Below are 14,501 nucleotides of genomic sequence, written 5' to 3'. Positions count from 1 at the left end.
ATCGACGGTTGAGTTCAACAAAAAAAGACACGTTAATGACTTTTCAGGCAAAATCACTCTTTTAGCAATGATCGCTCAAGCTTCTGCTTACTGAGTGATCATTGCTAAAATACAAATGTTAAGGGTATTAATAGCAAATGGACCCCAAGCAGCCTTGATCTGCTCTTGAGCAGTTTCCAAAGAAAAAATAACGAATTGCTCAACGAGCGACATGTATATGCGGACCTCTTGAGCCGAGCAACGGAGAAAAGGGACTGCTGACTGGTTGCTGTGCCACTTGTCTATCGTCCTCATGTACAGGCACGCTCCGAAGAGTCGTTGCACCAAGAAAGGCTTTCGGAGCCGAACGCGGCCAGGGCTACACCCGGGCGACTCGATCCCTCACCGGTTCCAAGAGCGAGGCCTGAGCCTCGATCATCCCTCTGTGGCCCGCAGGCATCAACTGGCCCACAGAGACAAGGATCAGCCTTTGAGATTCCAGTCGTCCGGTCGCACTGTATCCTGGGCAGATAACTGAAGCCAAATTGTTTCCTGTTTGTGAATGGCGAGCCTCCTCTTTCCCCTGTGGCTTAATGATCCCTTGACATGGCGGCACAGAGGAGCGCACGCGTCGCAGCGCATTTGTAACTTCGGACCTCCTTCCGAGAACAATTAACACCATCATTATTAGTATCTGCCACCGTCACGCATGCACAATTACATTAGATTTATTCATGTAGCTTGAGCTTTTAAGCTACTTATACTGACTGACCCATTTATGCAGCAGGATAATGCTTGCATCAATTTAGGGTAAGCACCTTGCTCAGGCGTATTGCAGCAGGAGGTGAGATTCAAACCTGAGACCTCCAAGTGAAGAAGCAGCAGCAGCAGCTCTAACCACTATGCTACCCGCAACGCAAAAACACACACGTTCAACTTGCACATGACATTTTTACTGTATTGCTCACTGTTGGGTCTCCATCTAGGATATTTTTCTGCCAGTATAAGGTTAAAAAAAAACGCTGCCTTTTATTTTCTTCAGCTCCTTCCTTTTCTCTCGTTTCTTCTCTTTTAATTCCTTTTAGAGAAATGCCAGAAGGCGAAAGGTGTGATGATTGACAGCTTACTTTCAGAAGCTTGGTACAAAACCAGCTTGGCCCTGCCAAAACATATTGCTTCAGCTACAAAGCTGAATCCCCTTGGGGAATGATGAACATTTATTAAAAAAAAAAAAAAAAGAAAAAAATTTTACAGGGGATACAAAGCATTATTGACAGGGGAAATGACTGGCATTGTTTAAGAAAGATGGACTGAGGAATAACAAGCAAAACATGGCAAAAGCCACGTCTGAAGGTTTTCAGTGAGCTAAGCCCTAGACACTGAGCTTCAATACTCAAGGCAGAGGAATAAACCTGCTCAGTGATTGAAGATGATGTTTTTGTCATCATTACAAAATGAGAAACTAGTCAAATGTATATTCTAAAATGTGTATTAAAAAACTCTGACATAAAATCTAAATTAAAAAAAAAAACTAGGTGACAGTATTAGATGTTGCTACGCTGAAATAAATTGAGGAACGGTAAAAATAGAGGTGGTGTGTGGTGCAGCAGGTGGTGTAATGATAGAGCTGCCACCTTTGGATTTGGAGGTCAGTGGTTTAAATGACACCTCCTGCTGTTGTACCCTTGAGAAAGGTACTTAATCTGAATTGCAATAGTAAAAATTACCCAGCTGCATAAATGTGTAAATCAGTATGTGTAACTTAACACAGGAAGTTTCTTTCGAGCAAACCATCAGCTAAACGAACAAAAGTAAACACTTTTCGTAATTATGACAAATCCGAACACAAATTGTCCAGAAATACGATGTCCATATGTTGTTACGTACTTACGGTGAAGGGAAGAGAACTCTGAACGGAAATGATTGAATACAGGATAAAATGTTTTCAAGCACAAAACCTGGTTATATTACAAGGAGATTAATATTTCACAATGACAGCCACTTCCCCTGCTGTTTCTATACATCGCCGCGTAATTCTTTCAACATCTTTCTTAACGCGGGTCACAAGTCTCGAGAGATTATCTTAGCCATTGAAAACGGTCGGCCGCGTCAATCTCACAAACGGCACGTTATCGGTGGGAAACCAAACGGGAAAACTCACCTGACAAAACAAAGGCCTGACATTCGCGAACCTTACGTCCGCTTGGAGCGCGTTAAACACATTTGCCGGAGGAGCACCTGTTTGTTTCACGTGTTCAGTGCGGCGTGTGCAGACGGCGCCGTGCCCTTAGCAGAGGCGTGTTCACCGATAAAGCCACTTACAGGGACTGCAGAGCATGGAGGTTCCTGAGCGCTGCGCTCGGCACCATCTTTAGCTGGTTATTCTGCAGCATCCTGGGAAAAAGAGCACAAGCGCGCATCTCACAACAACGTCCCAGTCGTGGTACAACATAACCACGCAGTAGAAACATAATCCCATGTAAGAAAATATCTAAAATTTGCCGTTTTATCACCAGTTATTTACCTGAATTCCTTGTCCAAGGTGACTTGCAATGTTAATCAATTTGCAATTTATTACCATTTATACAGCCGGTTACTGTTATTGTATCAATTCAGGGTAAGTACTTTAATCAAGGGTGCAAAGGCAGGGATAGGATTCGAACGCAGGACCTTTAACTGAAAAACGCAAACTGTAGCTGCTATTCCACCTGCTGCCTCATTGTATTCTTCTATGAAACAATTCCAAAAATTGAACAGGCTCCCCTAACTATAGCTAGAAATGAGGCAGCCAGCAGCTTAGCAAAGCTTCGAATCGCATATTTATTTTTGTTAAATGCTCATCTTTAATTTTCATCTTGCAGTACGTTGAAAATTTGGAGACTCCAAATTTTTACATGTTGCAGAAACACTTACCTTGCAAAGATTTAAAAACTAAATGCAAAAATCTACGTTACAAGGTTACAACAACAACATAAATAACACACTAAATGTTAATATATTTTGATCTGCTCATGCTAATGTTGGATGGACAGACAAACCTCATCAGTGAGGCAGGCCTGCCTTTATTTTTATTTTTATTTTTTTTTTTTAAAAAAAAAAAGCTTTTTAAGCTCTTCCCAAGAATAACACACACACACACACACACACACACACACTTTCAGAACCGCTAGTCCCATACGGGGTCACAGGGAACCGGAGCCTAACCTGGCAACTCAGGGCGTAAGGCCGGAGGGGGAGGGGACACACCCAGGACGGGACGCCAGTCCGTCGCAAGGCACCCCAAGCGGGACTTGAACCCCAGACCCACCGGAGAGCAGGACCCGGTCCAACCCACTACGCCCCCCTCTTTAAGAATAACACATTTAAGGGAAAAACATCTGATAAAGGCACCCACAGGTTTGTCTACCTTGCCTTTTGGTTTTTTGTTTTCCTTTCCTCAGCTGCCAGTTAGCTTACTTAATAGCTTTACTAGCTAGTATAGTTCTTATAGTCATTAAATGTATTCTTAACCTTTTACCTATAGGTTTGTTTCTTATGTGCTGCTTCCCCTTTCTGCTATGTCTCAATTCTTTGTTCGGTGCTCTGTGTCACCGCAAAAAAAGAGCTCTATAAAAACAAACTGAATTGAAATAAATTAATTTTAACAGTCAATGATTCAAGAAGATCATTAACTTGAACATGTGAGAAGCACCTCAATGAGTCACACAAGCGTTCCACACCGGTGTCCTATGTTTTATACTGTTAATTTTTACGCTTATTTTTTGTTACTGTTGTGGCCTCATAATCTAAAGGTTCAAGTCTGGATCCTACTTCTACCGTAGTACCCTTGACCATCTAACACTGGAACCTTGGACAGTGGTGTCAGCTAAATACCAAACAACATGATACGAATTATAGTGCTTTAAAGTGTAATGTTTGCTTTTTGAAACCTCTTGGAAAACAGCTAATGTAATGATTAAATCCTGGAAGAAGGCCATGTTTAGAGCAGCCTCCTGGCCGTAGAGTTGTCATCATTACTCCTATTTATCTCCAAACGGGACCAAAAGAAGTCTGCCGTTAACTTCAGGGTGGAGCTCTGCAATCCCTGAAGTGCCGTCCTGTCGCCACCGCGGAAACTTACAGGACTTTGAGCTGGTGGAGTCCAGACAGGGCCTCCGGGTGGATGGACATCAGGTCATTTCCAGCCAGCCGTCTGCACAGGGGAGACATGAGTAGGTGTATCAGCACACGTCCGGGACATATAACTGTAAAGCCCTCGATCACCAATGTTAATTTAATCATTCCCTGCCTTTCGCTTTGACACATTAATGTGGGAGTGTGACAGGAAACAATATTATTGTTCGTTCAACTATTCAAGAGATCTTAAAACAAAAAGTTTGTTTCCTTCCATTCAAAGGCGAAACCATACCAGAAACTCTGTTTCGGAAAGTTTGATACACTTATAGATTTAGCCAAAAAATGTATTTTATTGCTATGGTCTTAACTAAAAGACCCCGTACAAATATGTGCTTGACACAAGGATCTAACTTCATTCCACTAGAGAAGTCATCTGAATATCATATATTTATTCATTTTCATTTATTTAGCAGACAATTTTCTCTAAAGTGACTTCATCAATGAAGTGTATAGTGTTATCTGCCCACACACCTTATTCACCAAGGTAACTTACACTGCTAGTTACAGTACTTACAATGGGTCACTCATCCATACATAAGTGGAACACACTCTGTTACACACTATGGGTGAACCTGAACCTGTGAGACAGCAGTGCTACTTGCTGTCCTAGCATGCTGCCCATTTAAGTGACACTTTTCTCCAAAGCAACTCACAACATTAAGCTTCCTACAATCATTTACCCATTTAAATAGCTGAGTTATTTTACTACAACTTAGGGAAAGTACCTTCCTCACAGATACTTTAGCTGGAGGTGTGATTCAAACCTGCAACCTCTGCATCCAAAGGCAGCAGCACTAACCCCCACGCTACCAACTGCTGGGACTTCCTACGGAGTGCTACATAACCACCCTGGTTAACACTGTAACCTTTTCTACTGTATTCTGTATCCATACGCATTTCTAGCTTCTCAGTGTACCATTTCTGATTTGCTGTGACCCAATGTTGTTCTGCTGTTAATTAATTAAAAAGAAATCTGGCCTTACGCCCTGTGTTGCCGGGTAGGCTCCGGTTCCCCCGTGACCCCATATGGGACAAGCGGTTCTGAAAATGTGTGTGTGTGTGTGTGTGTAAAACATAACATTCATTTTGCTTAATGAAGTACCTAAAAAATGACTCCGTTCTATACCAATATTTTCTTGTGCTGGTATATATAAACTATTAATACTGCACAGAAATTAATTCATATCAAAACATATAATTTAAGCCTGACATTTACAACAAAACAAGTATCAAATGATTACTAACAACAATAGTCTAAAATGGTAATAATAATAATCTTAGGAAATCCCCACCCCCAAAAAATGTGAATTATGTTTTAGCACAGACCCCTAGAGCTGAGTAACAATGGATCAATTTATGCAGAGTGCCTCACTCAAGAGTATAACAGCAGGGCACCTCCAAAGACTTGAAGCAGATTGCCTTCATGTTATGACACAAATTGCTGACTAATTTACAAAATCCTTACTACTTTGCTCAATTGTTTTTTAGGTCTTGAAGTTCGCTTGTGTCAAAGCCACATGGATTTTACGTATGAAATTGTCCAGCATGAGCAACACTACTCAGACTGAAATGAGGCCTGACAGTACTGTTATGGGGTTAGACAAATGCAGACGGGTGTACAAATTCAACTCAAGTGGTATAACAAGTTCTTCTCTTAGTGCATGATGTTGCTATATAATCCAACATAGCTACCAATGCGTGACGAGAACAATACACCGAACAGATCTGAGCGGAATAGCTATGACAAACCGTATAAAGTCAAGGAAACCTTAACCTGGATGTACAGAAATGCCCATAGATGACTTATTTGTCTATTTAGCTGACGGTTCTCCCCAAAAACAATTTAGACTATTAGGTTTAACTTGCAAAAATGTACCCATTTATACGGCCGGGCAAATTTGCCATTTATTTAGGTTAAGTACTTTGATCGAGCGCACAACAGCAAACGGTGAGATGTGAACCAAGCCCCTCTGACTGCAAGACAATAGTGCTGACCACTATGTCACCTGCTGGCCCACATACATGCAGCGACAGAAGGAACAGTTTGATTTGCCTGGAAGATCTCACCCAATAAAAACAGCAAGGGAGGCTTCCCGATCCGGACAGGACAGGAAAACCCTCCGTGAAGAGCTCGCAGTATGTCCCAACCAGCCAAAGGGGAACGAAGTGATTGCGGATGGTCCGGCGGACACCCCAGGACGCCACGATGAGGTTAAGCGATGGCTGCACCGCGGAACCCGTTCCGTGACCCTCTTCAACTGAGATGGCACGGGTGAGAAAGCAGGCGGAGCGACTGACCGGGACGGTCTGCTTTAGCGTGAACGCTCCACCGCCCTGGCACAATTTAAAACATCAAGTCAGTCATTTAAAATAATCATTAAAATAATTGTTAGTCATCTCTGTATTGCTTCTCTCCCTTACTGACACTTTTCACATCTTTCTGCTCACGATTTTTCATTCGGCTTATGACGAACAGGTGACATGTCAGCATACCTACCGTAAGCTAAGAATGCCTCGTGTGAAATTTACCATCTTCGAATTCCGAAATTGAGAACACTTAACACTGCAGCCTTGTCGCGTTAAGATAATATTTTTCTTCGGCAGCGGACCCACTTTTAGAGGAGTCAAAGGGCCATTGTTTCAGAGCGAGGTCCGAGAACGGGGGGCTGCCCAGTTGCCAAGCACCCCTCGTTGACCTCTTCACTCCAGGAACTCTTATTGTTAAATATCGGCAGGGAGGAGGGAGCCAGGCTGTCAGGGACCACATTTCCTCCACATGAGGCCGGAGAGATTAGCGGGCGAGACATCAGCCGCCCCGTGCGCATTAAAAATCTCTGCGGCTTGACAGGAAATGGCTGCGAGTCGACAGGAAGTGAATAAAAGCCAAAGAAGAATGGGAGGGTGGCGGGCGTGATGACCAACAACTGGAAAACTTCATCACCGCAGCAGGGGGCAACAGGAATGTCAACCATAAAAACGAGATTTAACTTTATCTCAGTGGCACTTACCCCACTTTTCAAATGCGTGACTACCCGTTTACTTTGATCAAAACACAAAGCTGAAGCGCTAGTTACTCACAATGCTATGGGTCTACGTTCACTGGAAAACTGTCCCCAATTCCTGCAATTTATTGAACAGCTACAGAAAATGCAAACTGCCGAAGGCCACCTGTACCAGCGGCAGCAGGTACTGCAGTGATTAGAGCTGCTGCCATGTACCCAAAGAGCTTGGGTTCAAATCCTTCTGCTGCTGTATTATTCTTCAACACCGCACTTACCCTAAAACAGTAATAAAATAATGCTAAGTGCCTTAACATTATGTTCCTTTGGAGAAAACCGTCAGCTGGAACGTAAATGCACACACGTCCGCAACCTTGCCAGAGAGGAGGTTTACTTTACTGAACCGAAAGCGTGCCGGCCTCGCCTATTTACCGGTGTGAGCTGCAGGAATTCCAAGAAGCCGTGTGCACTCTGACATTAGACAACACGGGACAATATTGCTCTGGGCAAACAACCTTTTCTGTGCTGAGAGACATGTTGCTGACAGATCCATAAACATGACTAACACAGGCATTTCGACAATTGTTTAAAGGCTAGCTTTAGCTACTCAACCTCTACCCCTCCTATTTGCATAGAATTAACGCATTTAACGGCTTCCTCCCTGAAGGCTGTGGACATTCAGGTCTAGACAGACGGATTTATCTGCATTTATGGCAGGCATTTTGGCACAGATATTTTATTATTTTACTATAATAAAAATAAATTCTTTGTGCTCAGCAAATGCTCCTTTCTCTACATAATTATCAGTTATAGCCAACGGTAACATTTCCATACTAACAGTGTTTGATTTACCTTGTGAGAAACCTGAAATTGACTGCGGGCATTGGGAGAGCCTTTAAATGAAATACCATGCATTTATTATCATCCATTTAGTAAAAAATAATGAAAGCATTTCAGTTTCACTTAGAGCAAATTTCATCACATCCGTGAACCACTGTGCCAGCAACAACTCACTGTAATTTCACGACGGGGGCAGAACTCTACATGTAAATGAGCCTCTAAACAGTGCGGTTTTGAAGCCCCCTGCCCTCGTGCGCAAAACACCGACAGCGGAGCCAAGCGGAATGCGCCCAGCCTTGTTCTAGAAAAATCCTTCCCCCGAAACACAGCACCTTGGGTTCCAGGAGCCACACCTCCCTGGACCGAAATCCAAAGTTGTTCTTATCTCCAGCCGTGCGTCTGCATACGCCGGCTACGCTGGGGGTCGGGCAGGCAGGTGGGTGGGTGGGAAGGACACCGGCGTGGAGGAGAAGGGAAGATCCTCCCAGCTCACCTGGAGATGGCCCATCCGAATCACCCTTGAGCATGTGAATAATGCGAGCGCTGGCACAATACTTGGATCGGTTTCGTACAGTGTCCGGGATGACCGGCACCCTTGGCAAAGATGAGCAAAAAATTTGAGAAAAAATGTTTTCATTTTTTCGTTACCATGATCTTACACTCAAATTATGAGAGAAATCTCACCTTTCACTGAGGCAAAATTATTCTCACAAAAAATAAAACATTCTTCTCAAAACACGTGTCGCAATTATTGCCACTCCTGCATTTAGTACTTCGTGCACCCTCCGTTTGCCATAATAACAGCACTGAGTCTTTTTTCATAAAACTGGATGACATGGGAGAACACACACAAAAGGATCTTCTGTCTCCTGATTAAAGGTCTAAATAGTGAATTACAGCTGTAACAGTAAAATCTTACTGCCTCCTACAACAAAATGCATGAGCTCTGTAGACCAAGGTCCCTTCAAGGTCCCTCCAAGGTCTCCTTGTTGCCCTCAGCTATGCAGTGTACAAGGAACAGCAAAGGAGTGGCTCTAATACATTTTTTCCTTTATAACAATTCACAAAAATCCACTCCAGTCTTGTGGCCTGGAGGTCCCACTGGCAAAGTGGAAAGAGGAAACTCGCATTAAACGTGACCAAAGCCACGGCACACATCGGGGCGTGAGCCGACAGCCAGCGCAGACTGAGGGGCTCTGATATACTAAGCGCTAGAAATAAGAAGGCATCCTCCTCTCCAGGCTTCCCCTCCTCGTCTCTGACGTGGAAAGTGCATACTGACCGGAGGCTGTTTGCACCTCTGCAAATGTAAAAATGATTACTATGTTCAGCTGATCTGCAAGGTCACAAAAACGATTCTTGTGTTCAGTCCAGACTTTCAAAAAAAGAAAAAAAAAAAAAAAAATCCACCCACCAGACCTAAGGATGGAGCAGTAAAACCGATCACGAGTCTAGCAGTGATGCTGCAGCTGCTTTTTCCAGAAATATTTTCCCACTCAGAACTGCTCCCATGGCAGGACACAACAGAAAACGACAAATAATAATAATAAAAAAATCCTTACTTCCTAGAGAAAGAGTAAACTGTTAACCATTAGTGCTGCAGGCCAACAGCTGCCTAACCAGACCTAAGAGAACAAGTTCACTGTGAAAACATGGTATTGTAACGGCCCAGTAGGCTGTGCCAACACATAATGACCATGTGCACCATGTGGAAAGGGCGCAGATATTAAGGATGTATAAGAAGTACAGTTTGACGCAACACTCCTATTCAAACAAGTGGCAGATTCAACTTTAATGCACTCCAGCGTGCGACTACACTTTTTTCCCCTCTTACATAAACGTGGCAATTTAAACAGTTAATACAGGTTAGCAATTCTGAAACAGAAAAAGCTCAGAAATCAGTTTTTTGTAAACTGTAAATTGTAATATTATACATAGTTTTTATTTACCCCACTTAGAGTGAATATTAATTAGTTTTGCTGCAGAAATATTAATGTGTCTGATCCCTAGCTCTGGGGGTTAGATAATACACGGTAAATTCACTGTATTACCCCTCTCAAAACTGAAAAATTCTTAAAGATTATCCTCTGCCTTCTGCAGCTACCAGTTTTGAGCAGCACTAAAGTTCTGCCTCTCCGTCATCCATATACTGTAATACCTCTTGCTCCGAGTTGACTGACGGTCGTTGTCTGTGCTTCAAGGTAAATAAGACACAGCTTACACTGTTTTCATTTCTTGAAGTTATGCCTTTACTACTTTTTATTATGCTTGCATTGGATATGAGTGGATTTTATGCGATTTGTGGTTTAAAAGAAGGGACTGTGGAGCTGCAGGTGAGCACCACCGCTCTGGTGTGGCTCCATTTCATAGTTTTTTTTTTTTTTTTATTGGCCTCCCTTATCTCTTTCTTACAACGGGTCATAAACACTCCTGCCAGTGCACTCATAGCAACCAGGCACTGCACAACCCGTCCTGGCTCACCAGAAGGAGAGGCTGGCTGTCTACCTCCCTGTTGTCCACGATCTTCTGAATGGGAGACTGAGACAGTCAGCAGTGCTGTTTCGGTGCCATCCAAAAAAAATCCAGACTGTTGCCTCCCATTCCATGGAGCTACTGCACATTGTTTTCCATTTAGCAGACCCTTTTCTCTAATGTGACGTATAACTCGGAGTAGACAATGGCGTATTTCAACCGACGGAGAGACAGACACATGATTTTTGAAGTAGAGCTCCTAACCCTAATACTACTGTTCTTGATGCTGCACATTACACAAGTAGCTGCCCAAAGAACTGATGATGAACAACTGCTCCCCTCTGTATCAGATCTGACTTACGAACTTTGAGTAATGAACCAACTGTCAGTTCCAGTTAAGTTAATAATTCAGGAAGCAACTACACTGGATGATAAAAGAGGTAAGGAAAAAAAGGAGGAAGAAAAGAAAATTTTTTTTTCAGAAAAAACACAGATTTATTTTTATTTTACCTGACATCTTTTTCCAAGGGTGAGTTACAAAGTTAGCCATCTTTACACTCTTTACAATTAATCCAATGGGTATTCCTACTGTATCAATTCAGGATAAGTACCTCAACCAAGGTTACAGCAGCAGGTATCAAACCAGAGATCTTCCAAGTATTGTGCGCTAACCACTACGCCACCTGCTGCTGCAAAGACTAAAGCCCTCTAACAATTTTCCATTCAGGCTAATATGTGTAGAAAGAGTGCTGCATGCACGCGAATGAATCCGGCAGAATAGCGTCAAGCTTAACGAAGCCCGAGAAATTCATCTTTGTAAGAGTTTAATTGAACATGACCGTGACCCACGCTGCGAAAAGCACAAGACAACAGCGTCAAAAAGCAGCGGTGCCGACCGAAATGGTACAGAGCTCAGCTTTTCCAATAGTTATGAAGTGCGTGTTGATGTTTCCAGGCACGGTCTGCCAAGGAAATCGGTGTTTTGATCACCCTCCCCCCTTCCTTCCTGTCAGGTCCCTCGCATTCCTGTCATTCACCACACGCTGAAATGTTAATTGCTCCTTGACAAAGGAGATAAAATAAGAAGAATGGAACGATGATTGCCTCGGAAAAAAGGTGCACGCAGGGCGCGAGACAAAGAGGCAGGGTTTCGGCGAGCCATTCAGACTTTACGCCGCCTTATCTGATAACAGGTAGGCCGCTTTTCCCATCAGCCCCCGGCGCTGCCTGGGAGGAACAAACAGAGGGAGCAAAAGACAAACACGCTAATCTGAACAGACTAGCAGCAGAGCACCAAATCACACCTGGGTTATGCAGACACAACTTATAGAGACACATGCAAGGAACCCTAGTGTGTGGCCAACACCGGCATCTAAGAATTTAATAAAATCAAAAGGATCTCCACTCAGTTTTACCATGTTTCCTTTAATACTTACCACAATCTAGAACCCAGTGACTTCAACGACGCACACTGTTCTACGTATCAGGGCAGAAGACATGAAATACCACGTTTAAGAAGGCACCGTAAGATGCCGATCTGGGATCTTAGGCAGAAACGTTAGCATGTTGGAAGTTTTTATACCCTCCCCACCTCCCAATTTAGCCAAATAGGGGGAAAGGAAAGCATTCAAAGAAAAAAAAGACCTCAGAAGTTCTTCCACTGAAATGTCACACACGTCTGTCTTGATTAGAAGAATGACAAATATTTAATTTACCTTCCAGAGAACCCTTCGGGCCTCTGCCAAAACAGTATATTCATAGAGCAAGAAGGAGCTTTTGAAAGACACAATGAACATCATATCCATAAATGGATACATAGTTAATTTCCAAATAACATTTTTTCAGTTTATTTATTAACAGCATTTTACTGAAGAACAAAATGAAGAACGCTGCACACATTCGTGGGATGTATCAGTGAACTGTTGAGAGACCACGCTATATTTTCAGTTATTTTAGTTTTAATGCGGCTAATATAAAAAAATACTTTAAGTAATTTATTTATTATGACTATATGTGAGGTGGGGGTGCGGCGGTGCAGCGGGTTTGACCTGTGCCTGCACTTTGGGAGGTCTGAGGTTCGAGTCCTGCTTGGGGTGCCTTGCGATGGACTGGCATCCCGTCCTGGGTGTGTCCCCTCCCCCTCCAGCCCTATGCCCTGTGTGCTGGGTTAGGCTCCAGCTTGCCGCGACCCCGCTTGGGGCAAGTGGTTTCAGACAATGTGTGTGTATATGTTAGGTTTTTATATAATCTAACTAGGTAAAAAAAAAAAAAAACTGAGGAACATTGATATTATTATGGTTTAATTGATTAAGACTGTGGTTTATGAGACTTTTGATTCACAAACAAAAAAGAATTAAACAGACTTCCAGTTCCAACTGTGTTTGCAAACTGAGGACCAGTATGTGCATAAACGGAAGGTTATTACTAGTAAAGTTAAAACGGCAGAGGCAAAAGGCTGAATACTCACAATTCCTCCAGATAGGTGAGATTCTTGAAGACATTTGCAGGCAGCTCTGTGATATTGTTCATGCTGAGGTCCCTGTAAAGCACAGATACTGCCATCAGTCCAACGGATCGAAAATGTATTCAACATTTTCCACACACTCGTGCACATACCTACAAGACACCTCTCAGCGCCCTGCCAACAATTTTTCTATCATGTTGGAGGCACTACTAAAATACACACACACACACTGTCTGAAGCGCTTGTCTCATTCAGGGTCGCAGGGAGCCAGAGCCTAACCCGGCAACACAGGGCGTAAGGCTGGAGGGGGAGGGGACGCTCCCAGGACAGGATGCCAGTCCATCGCAAGGCACCCCAAGTAAGACCCGAACCCCAGACGCACCGGAGAGCAGGACCCGGTCCAACCCACTGCACCGCCACACCCCCACTAAAATACATATCCCCATATAAACAGTAATCAATTTCAGCTTTTGCAAGGGTGCCATTTTTTGCCAGAGAAACAATATATACCCAGCTGTAATATGTAAATAACCAGTAATATGCAAGTCTAACACTAAGTCCCACTGGGTAAAGGCATCAGGAAAATAAAGGAGGGAAAAAAAAAAAAAAGTTTGTTGTGGTGGACGGTGGCTTTGAGCTGTTTGTCACAGGTTCTATCCCTGCCCGTGCGTGACGCCACCAACCAAGCATGTGAATGTGTATCCCTGAGACGGGGCGCTAAGCAAAGAGAGGGACAGGCGTGTGGCTACATGAGAGGCATGCAGGATCCTCCTGCGACACGTGAAAAGGAGGAGGCCCATTAGACAGGAATGCAAGCCAGATCTAACGGGAGGAGGAGGGGAGAGGCCCTGGCTGGGAAGTGTTTACATCCGCCCTGCTTAGCCCTGAGACACACACACAGGACACTGTCAAGAACCGGTGCTCGCCATTAGCCTGTGATCAACACTCCTGTGGCCCGTTTGCCTCACACGTATCTGGATGATGCACCCAGAGGTGTAGGATAAATGGTCTCTGGCAGGCTGCGCAATATCGAATAGCACGCATTAGCTTCCAAATCACGTTACTGGCTGAAAGCCTTCTGGGGGGGGGGGATGTTTTGTTGGAACAAGTATCTGAAAGGCTAATCCAAATTAACACTGGTCCAGCCAAATCCATTTTCTCTAGTAAACGTAGCACGTGAATTCATTACATGCAGATATACGCCCTTATAGGCTCTGTCTTTCTTTGAACAAAAAGGAGGAAAAGGACCCAACAAAGCCAACATAAAGTGTGAAATGTGTTTCCAATACAATTCTCATTACTTTAGGGTGGCACAGTGGCACAGTGAGTAGCGCTGCCGTTTCACGGCGCTTGGGTCGTGCAAGAGGATGTGGGTTCGATCCCTGCTCAGCCTGTGTGGAGTTTGTATGTTCTCCCCATGTCTGCGTGGGCTTCCTCCCACAGTCCAAAGACATGCTGTTCAGGTTCCCCATAGTGTGTGAGTGACAGAGAGGGTGTGTTCCACTGATGTATGGATGAGTGACCCATTGTAAGTAGTGTATCCAGCAGTGTAAGTCACCACGGTGAATAAG

The 14,501-nt window shown here is 43.8% G+C and overlaps 1 protein-coding gene across 2 annotated transcripts in view; it reads right to left on the bottom strand.

Moving 5' to 3' along the window:
- Positions 1 to 14,501, bottom strand: part of LOC108940035 (leucine-rich repeat-containing G-protein coupled receptor 4-like) — a 49,104-nt gene that overhangs the window by 17,633 nt on the left and 16,970 nt on the right. For both annotated transcript variants that reach the window (XM_018761824.2, XM_029246461.1), the window contains exons 2-4: positions 12,934 to 13,005; positions 4,100 to 4,171; positions 2,302 to 2,373 (exon numbers count right to left, since the gene is read on the bottom strand). In XM_018761824.2, coding sequence (XP_018617340.2) covers positions 2,302 to 2,373; positions 4,100 to 4,171; positions 12,934 to 13,005 — 216 coding nt within the window. The remainder of the gene's footprint in view (positions 1 to 2,301; positions 2,374 to 4,099; positions 4,172 to 12,933; positions 13,006 to 14,501) is intronic.

Source organism: Scleropages formosus, chromosome 2 (assembly GCF_900964775.1).
Source record: "Scleropages formosus chromosome 2, fSclFor1.1, whole genome shotgun sequence".
NCBI lineage: Eukaryota > Metazoa > Chordata > Actinopteri > Osteoglossiformes > Osteoglossidae > Scleropages > Scleropages formosus.
This window is presented reverse-complemented; position numbering and strand designations above follow the sequence as displayed.